Source organism: Callorhinus ursinus, unplaced genomic scaffold (genome assembly GCF_003265705.2).
Source record: "Callorhinus ursinus isolate GAN/ISIS: 27379988/994484 unplaced genomic scaffold, GSC_fseal_2.0 scaffold106, whole genome shotgun sequence".
In the NCBI taxonomy this organism is placed as follows: domain Eukaryota; kingdom Metazoa; phylum Chordata; class Mammalia; order Carnivora; family Otariidae; genus Callorhinus; species Callorhinus ursinus.
This window is the reverse complement of record NW_027397168.1, coordinates 1,480,569-1,488,597: the sequence shown is the minus strand read 5'-3', so window position 1 is coordinate 1,488,597 and position 8,029 is coordinate 1,480,569. Positions and strand designations below refer to the sequence as shown.

At 45.6% G+C, this 8,029-nt stretch overlaps 1 protein-coding gene across 1 annotated transcript; it reads right to left on the bottom strand.

Annotated features, from left to right (window-relative positions):
- Positions 1–5,707: 5,707 nt before the first annotated feature.
- Positions 5,708–6,694, bottom strand: LOC112806467 (olfactory receptor 10A7-like). Its single transcript, XM_025848744.1, has one exon. The coding sequence runs from the start codon at positions 6,692–6,694 to the stop codon at positions 5,708–5,710; it is 987 nt and encodes a 328-aa protein (XP_025704529.1).
- Between the last annotated feature and the right edge of the window lie 1,335 nt (positions 6,695–8,029).

Here is an 8,029-nt window from a genome sequence, read left to right as displayed (position 1 = left end):
ACTGTTAGTGGGACTGCAAGCTGGTGTAGTCACTGTGGAAAACAGTATGGAGGTTCCTCAAAAAATTAGAAATAGAATTACCATATGATCCAGTAATTCCATTCTTTGGGTATTTACCCAAAGAAAACAAAAACACCAATTTGAAAAGATATGAGCACCCCTATGTTTATTGCATTATTATTGTTGTAGTTGTTGTAATAGCCAAGATATGGAAGCAACCCAAGTGTCCGCTGATAGATGAATGGGTAAAGAAGATGTGGTGTACACACACGAACACACACACACACACACACACACACACACACCGTGGAATACTACTTGGCCATAAACAAAGGATGAGATCTTGCTATTTGCAACAACATAGATGGATCTAGAGGGTATAATGCTAAGTAAAATAAGTCAGAGAAAGGCAAATACCATGTGATTTCACTCATATGTGGAATTTAAGAAACAAAATAAATGAACAAAGCAAAAAAAGAGACAAACCAAAAACAAAACACCAGACTCTGAAACATGGAGAACTAATGGTTGCCAGAGGGGAGGTGGGTGGGGGAAATGGGTAAAAGAGGTGAAGGGGGGCACCTGGGTGGCTCAGTCAGTTGAGCAACTTGCCTTCAGCTCAGGTCATGGTCCCAGGGTCCTGGGATCGAGCCCCACATCGGGCTCCCTGCTTGGTGGGAAGCCTGCCTCTCCCTCTCCCACTCCCCCTGCTTGTGTTCCCTCTCTCTCTCTCTCTCTGTCAATTAAATAAATAAAATCTTTAAAAATAAAAAAGAAGTGAAGGGGATAAGAACACACTTATCACAATGAGCACTGAGTAATGTATAGAGCTGTTGAATCACTATATTGTACACCCGAAACTAACGTAACACTGTATTTAATTATACTTGAATTTAGAAAATAATAATTGAAAATTAAGAAAGGATGTCCTATGCAAAATGGCAAGAAAAATATAAAGTAACTAGAAATAAATCTAATAAAAGATTATAAGCCTTACTGGACCAAGTATGAATTTTTATTGATACATATATAAAAATATAAGAAATGAAGAATTATGTTAAGTTCTTGTATAGGAATGATCATTATTATAAAGATGTCCATACTCTCCATATAGATCTCTACATTCAGTACGTTGTTAATAAAACCCCAACAAAAATTTTTATTTCAAAATATAATCCTAAAGTGTATGCAGGAAACAGAGGCAGTTAGTGTAAACCAAGCTACTCCCACAGCACAATACAGTGTGGGGAGAGGATGTTGATTGAATTGGACCTACGTTACAAAGATCTCATTTAAAAGCTATAGTATTTTTCCTTCCCTTCCCCTACATTCATCTGTTTTGTTTCTTAAATTCTACATGAGTGAAATCATATGGTATTTGTCTTCCTCTGACTGACTTATTTTGCTTAGCATAATACTCTCTAGCTCCATCCCCTACATCATTGAAAATGACAAGATTTCATTCTTTTTGATGACTGAGTAAAATTCCATTGTATATATACACCACATCTTTATTCATTCATCTGTGGGAGGCAAAACATAAGAGATGCTGAACTCTAGGAAACAAACTGAGGGTTGCTGGAGAGGAGGTGGGTGGGGGATGGGGTGCCTGGGGCATTAAGGAGGACACTTAATGGAATGAGCACTGGGTGTTATATGCAAATGATGAATCACTAAATTCTACCCTTGAAACTAATAAGACAGTATATGTTAACTAAATTGAATTTAAATGAAGAATAAAAAAATAAAAGCTATAGTAATTAAGACTTATTGGTACATGGAGGGACAAATGAATCAAAGGAAAAAAGAGCCTAGAAGGAAAGGCAATCAATATAAAAAGTTGCTTCATAACAGATTGCTGTGCTGTGGGGAAGGCAAACTATTTACTAAATGGAGCTAGTAGTTTTTCAGTGCAAATTGAAAAAAAAATAGATTCCTTCTCCCTATCCTGGAGAAAAGCAATAACAAGTGGATGAATACTTCTGTGTGAAAAGCAAAACTATTATATTTTATTTTAAGATTTTTTTAAATTTCTTTGACACAGAGCAAGAGATAGCAAGAGCAGAAACACAAGCAGGGGGAGTGGGAGAGGGAGAAGCAGGCTTCCCCCTGAGCAGGGAGCCCGACGCGGGGCTTGATCCCAGGACCCTGGGATCACGACCTGAGCCGAAGGCAGACGCTTAACCGACTGAGTCACCCAGGCGCCCCAACATACAGATGTCTTATACTGTCTTTTAAAATATGATAGTTTTGGGCTCCCTGCTCTGTGGGAAGCCTGCTTCTCCTCTGCCACTCCCCCATTTGTGTTCCCTCTCTTGCTGTGTCTTTCTCTGTCAAATAAATAAATAAAATCTTTAAAAAAAAATCTGTATGTTGAACATTTCTTCATGTGTCTGTTAGCCATTTGTATGTCTTCTTTGGAGAAGTGTCTGTTAGCCATCAGGGAAATACAAATCAAAACCACAATCAGATACCACCTTATACCAGTTAGAATGGCAAAAATTAACAAAACAGGAAACAACAAATATTGGTGAGGATGTGGAGAAAGGGAAACTCTCTTATTCTGTTGGTGGGAATGCAAGCTGGTGCAGCCACTCTGGAAAAGAGTATGGAGGTTCCTCAAAAAGTTAAAAATACAGCTACCCTATGACCCAGCACTTGCACTCCTGGGTATTTACCCCAAAGATACAGATGTAGTGAAAAGAAGGGGCACATGCGCCCCAATGTTCATAGCAGCAAGGTCCACAATAGCCAAACTGTGGAAGGAGCTGAGATGCCCTTCAACAGATGAATGGATAAAGAAGATGTGGTCCATATATACAATGGACTATTACTCAGCCATCAGAAAGGATGAATACCCACCATTTGCATTGACATGGATGGAACTGGAGGGGATTACGCTAAGTGAAATAAGTCAGTCAAAGAAAGACAATTATCATATGGTTTCACTCATATGTGGAACATAAGCAATAGCACAGAGGACCATAAGGGAAGGGAGGGAAATCTGAAGGGGGAGAAATCAGAGAGGGAGAAGAACCATGAGAGACTATGGACGCCGGAAAAAAACTGAGGGTTACAGAGGGGAGGGGGTGGGGGAGGGGGCGGGGGCGGGGGTGGGGGCGGGGGTGGGGGAGGGGGTAGCCAGGTGATGGGTATTGACAGGGGCACGTGTTGTGATGAGCACTGGGTCATATGTAACTAATGAATCATTGAACACTACATCTGAAACTAATGATGTGCTATACAGTGGCTAATTGAACGTAATAATAAAAAATATTTATTAGAGCACCATCAGATAAAGTTGTTAGTGCTATACCATAAGACCCTTGAAGACAGGATATGGTCTTATTCATCGTTCATCCTTAACACGCAGCACCGGGACTACTACACAAATACTTGCAGAAAGGAAAGAAGGAAGGAGCAAGTTATTCTGAGAGAAATTTGCAGTGGGGTGAGCATGGCTTTTAGTAGCAGGAAATGGATTTGAAGGATGAACACCAGCTCCAAACTGAGGAAGGGCCAGGAGTTGGGGCTATTATAAGAGGCAGGGAGGTGGATGAGTCAGGCATAGGCTGAATTTGGGACCTGGATAACTTCTCTGATGTCTTGGAAGGCCTCTTTTCATTGTGAGCCAAAAAAAAAAAAAAATCAGATTCAAAATTATTAAGAGAAAAAATTAGAATTTATTGACTCGTGAGCTGAACATGCAGGGCAATATGGCACAGAGAAATCCAGATACTGTAACAATGACATCAGGATTCAGTTTCTTCATCATATGAATCTTCTTGCTTTTCAACGGGTTTTACTCCAAATATGCTCTGCCCGGGTGTCTCCTGGCAGGTCCAGACCTGATACCACCAGCCTCAAGTACAGCGGAAAGAGAGCCAGTCTTGGTCGCACGGGACAAGCACAAATGACACTTCTTCTGAGTGAACTGATAGGAGTATTACGCTAATCTGAGAAACAAAAGTTGTGCTCAGAGAGAAAATACTGTAGTGGCGGGGCACCTGGGTGGCTCAGTCAGTTAAGCATCTGCCTCCGGCTCGGGCCATGATCTGGGGGTTCTGGGATCAAGCTCCGCATCGGGATCCCTGCTGAGCTGGGAATCTGCTTCTCCCTCTTCCTCTGCTCCCCCCCGCCACTGCTTATTCCCTCCCTCTCTCTCTCTCTCTCTGTCTATCAAATAAATAAAGTCTTTAAAAAACATACAGTAGTGGCTCCATGGAGAGATCAATGCCAACTGAAACAGCACAGAGTGAGAAGTACTGGCTCTTGGCCAGGAGGAGGGGAAGTGGGCTATGGGCTTACATCCCTACAGATGTCTTTGACCCCAGCCATCTATGGAAGGAGACCCCAGGCCTCTCGAGGAGGGAAAGTCCAGAGAAGCACATCTGGATATTCACTCATTCTTTAGGCAAACATTCACTGAGTGACTGCTAAGTACCACACAGAGCTAGGTGCTGAGCTTAAAATAATGAGTACAATCAGACAGGGCCAACTTATACTTTAGTGGAGAGCTACAGACATTAACCAAGTCATCACACACATACAATTAAAATTGTAACTGATGGGTTAGCCGGGTGATGGGTATTAAAGAGGGCACGTTCTGCATGGAGCACTGGGTATTATATGCAAACAATGAATCATGGAACACTACATGAAAAACTAATGATGTAATGTATGGTGATTAACATAATAAAAAATAATAAAAATAAAATAAAATAAAATTGTAACTGAGCATTCTTCCAGTGAAGACCCAGATGGCCAAGAGGTGCATGAAAAGGCACTTGGCAACACTAATCATGCAAATAAAAACCACACTAAGGGTATAGAAGTGTTGAATCACTCTATTGTACACCTGAAACTAATAGAACACTGTACGTTAGCGAACTGGAATTCAAATAAAAACTTTAAGAAACGCAGAAATGGCCTCACACCTGTTGGAATGGCTATCATCAAACAGACAAGAGGTAAATGTCGGTGAGGACGTGGAGGAAACAGGGCCCTCGTGCCCTGTCTGTGGGGATGTAAGTTGCTGCAGCCACTGTGGAAATCAATGTGGAGGTTCTGCAAGAGGTTAAAAATAGAGCTACCGGAGGATCCAGCAATTTCACTTCTCGACTGATACCGAAGGAAATGAAAACAGGATATCCAAAAGATGTATGCATTCCTGTGTTTATTGAAGCATTATTCACAATTGCCAAGATGTGGCAACAACCTAAGTGCCCATTAACAGCTGAATGGATAAAGAAGATGTGATACATACCATGGAATATTATTCAGTCATGAAGAAGAAAAACATATTCATACTAAAACAAAATTGCAAAAAAACATTGCATGGGACATACTTATACTCAAAACTGTTTGGCGTTTACTTGAAATTCAAATTTAACTGGGTGGCCTGCTTTTTCATATTTTGCGAAAGCTTGCCACACCACTTCCATGGGAACCATACTATGACCATAAACACACATAAGGTTCATGCTCCATTACCAGGAACAGAACCCTATTATACTCACGAGAGTGTGCCTGAATGATGGCTGGACTCAAGACGGCCCTTACAGAGGCATTGGCACCCTTGCCAAAACAGGGAATGAGAGAAGGAAAACAGAAAGAGATCCATGTGGGGCACATTGAGGTTCCTAATTACTGCTCTGGGAGGGCCATCCAGCAAAGGCTGAATGAAGGGGGTGGAACCACAGAGAGGTTATGGAATATGGGTTCGTCTTCTCTGAACACACACCCGCCCCAGGGCAGCCTTCACCTCCTTGTTCCGAAGGCTGTAGATGAGGGGGTTGAGCATGGGGGTCACCAGCGTGTAGGACAGGGACACCACCTGCTTGCTCTCTGGGGAGGAGCTGGCCTTGGGTCGCAAGTGGATGACCCCCGTGGTGCCATAAAACAGAACCACCACGATGAGGTGGGAGGCGCATGTGGACAGGGCCTTGTGGCGCCCCGTGGCGGATGGCATCCGAAGCACGGTGGCCAAGACCCCAGTGTAGGACGTGGCTATCAGACAGAAGGGAACCATGACGACCAGCACAGTGGCCGCCAACACATTGGCCTCGAAGACTCTGGTGTCCCCGCACACCAGGCTCAGCAGAGGGGCGATGTCACAGAAGAAGTGGCGGATGCCACGTGGCCCACAGAAGGGGAAGCTGAACAGCCAGATGGTGAAGACCAGCGACACGGGGACTCCGGCCAGCCAGCACGTGGCGGCCAGCAGGTGGCAAAGCCGGGGGCTCATGATGGCGCCATAGCGCAGGGGCCTGCAGATGGCCACGTAGCGGTCCCAGGCCATGGCTGTCAGGAGGAAGCACTCGGACGTGACGCACGACAGCACCAGGACCAGCTGCAGGGCGCAGCCCGCGGGGGACACGCCCCACCCGGGCCGCAGCAGGGTCCCCAGCAGCCGGGGCGCGATGTCCAGCGAGAAGCAGATCTCCAGCAGGGCCAAGTGGCGCAGGAAGAAGTACATGGGCGCGCGCAGGGCCGGGTCCAGGGCGGTCAGCAGCACGATGAGCGCGTTGCCCAGCAGCGTGAGCAGGAACATGGCCAGGAAGAGCGCAGTGAGCAGCGGCCGCAGCGTGGGCACGTGCGCGAAGCCCAGCAGGACCAGGTCGTGGGGGGCGCAGCTCTGGTTGGCGCAGGGTGGGGCTTCGGGGGCGCCCGGGGGAGCCCAGGCCGTCGGCATGAACCCGGGCTGGGGGAAGGGGCCTCTGGGAGGGCAAGAGGTAAGGAGAGGCCGTGAGGAGCAGAGCTGTGCCTGCCGGGGCTCTGTCTCCCCAACGTGCGCTGTGCAGAGCAGGGGAGGCATCTTATCAAAAGGCAGATCAGCTCGCGCCACAGCCAGGGTCCTCCTTGAATGCACCCCCACCCAGAGCATGGAAGGAGATCCCAGGGCCTTAGGAGGCCCACAGCGCCCTAACTGGTCTGGCCCAACCACCCTCTGACCTCTTCTCTGTGGAGCTGCATCCACAATGCCTGGTCCTGCCTCAGGACCTTTGCACTTGCTATTCCCTCGGTTTGAGATACCTTTCCCTTGGATATTTATGCAACTGTTTCCTAATCTTCTTAAAAATATGAACTAAAATGCCCCTCCTCACCAGACAGCCCTTCTTCAGTGACCTGCTTTCAAATATCTTCTCCGAAACATGCACGTACACTAGCCACTCTCTATGACACCATCTTGATCGTAAAGCACATTTGAAGTATCCTGGTTTATTTGCTTACTTGTCTATCATCTATCTGCCCCACTTAGAGGGTCACATCCATGACCTTTTTTCTGCCTGCTTCGGAGCTGTGTCTGTGGCATGTCAAAGAGTGGTTGGCACATAGTAGGTGCTCGATAAAGTTCAGTCTGTTATATGGTTGAGTCTCCATTCTGTAGACAACAGACTTAAGCATGTACTTTCTCCCCACAAAATATTTTCTATCTGTTTGGCTCGAGTCTATTTTATCTCATTTTTTAAAAATGTTGGTTTTGACCATCTAAACCAGTGGTTCTCAACTGGGGATGATTTAGTCCCCCCCTCCCCTACAGGGGGACTGTGTATGGTGACATTTTGAGTTGTTATAATTGAGGTGCTACTGGTGTCTAGTTGGTAGAAGATAAGGGTGCTGTTAAACATCCTACAACACCCAGAACAGGAGACCTCATGCATCGCCAAAACAGAAGGATTCTACCCCCAATGTCAGTAGGACCAAGACTGAGAAACCCTGATGTACATTGATTTCAGGATCCACTAATGGGTCATGACCTGCAGTTTGAGAAAGAAAACACCAGGCTTGCAGGAGCGGTGGGACCAGTAGATGAGAAATTAGGGTACAGTGATGTCGGGAGGCAGGAGAGGGTATTGGCTAAGAGATTGGTCTTGAAGGATAGAAAAAACTCAGGTTATTCCCAGCCCTGCCATGTACAGACTCGGGCAAGTTTCACTGTCTTGAAGCCTGTTTTCTTATCTGTGGTGTGATAAGAGCAGGATTTCCCTCATTTGCAGGATCTCCAGAAATAACCCTACTAAAGCAC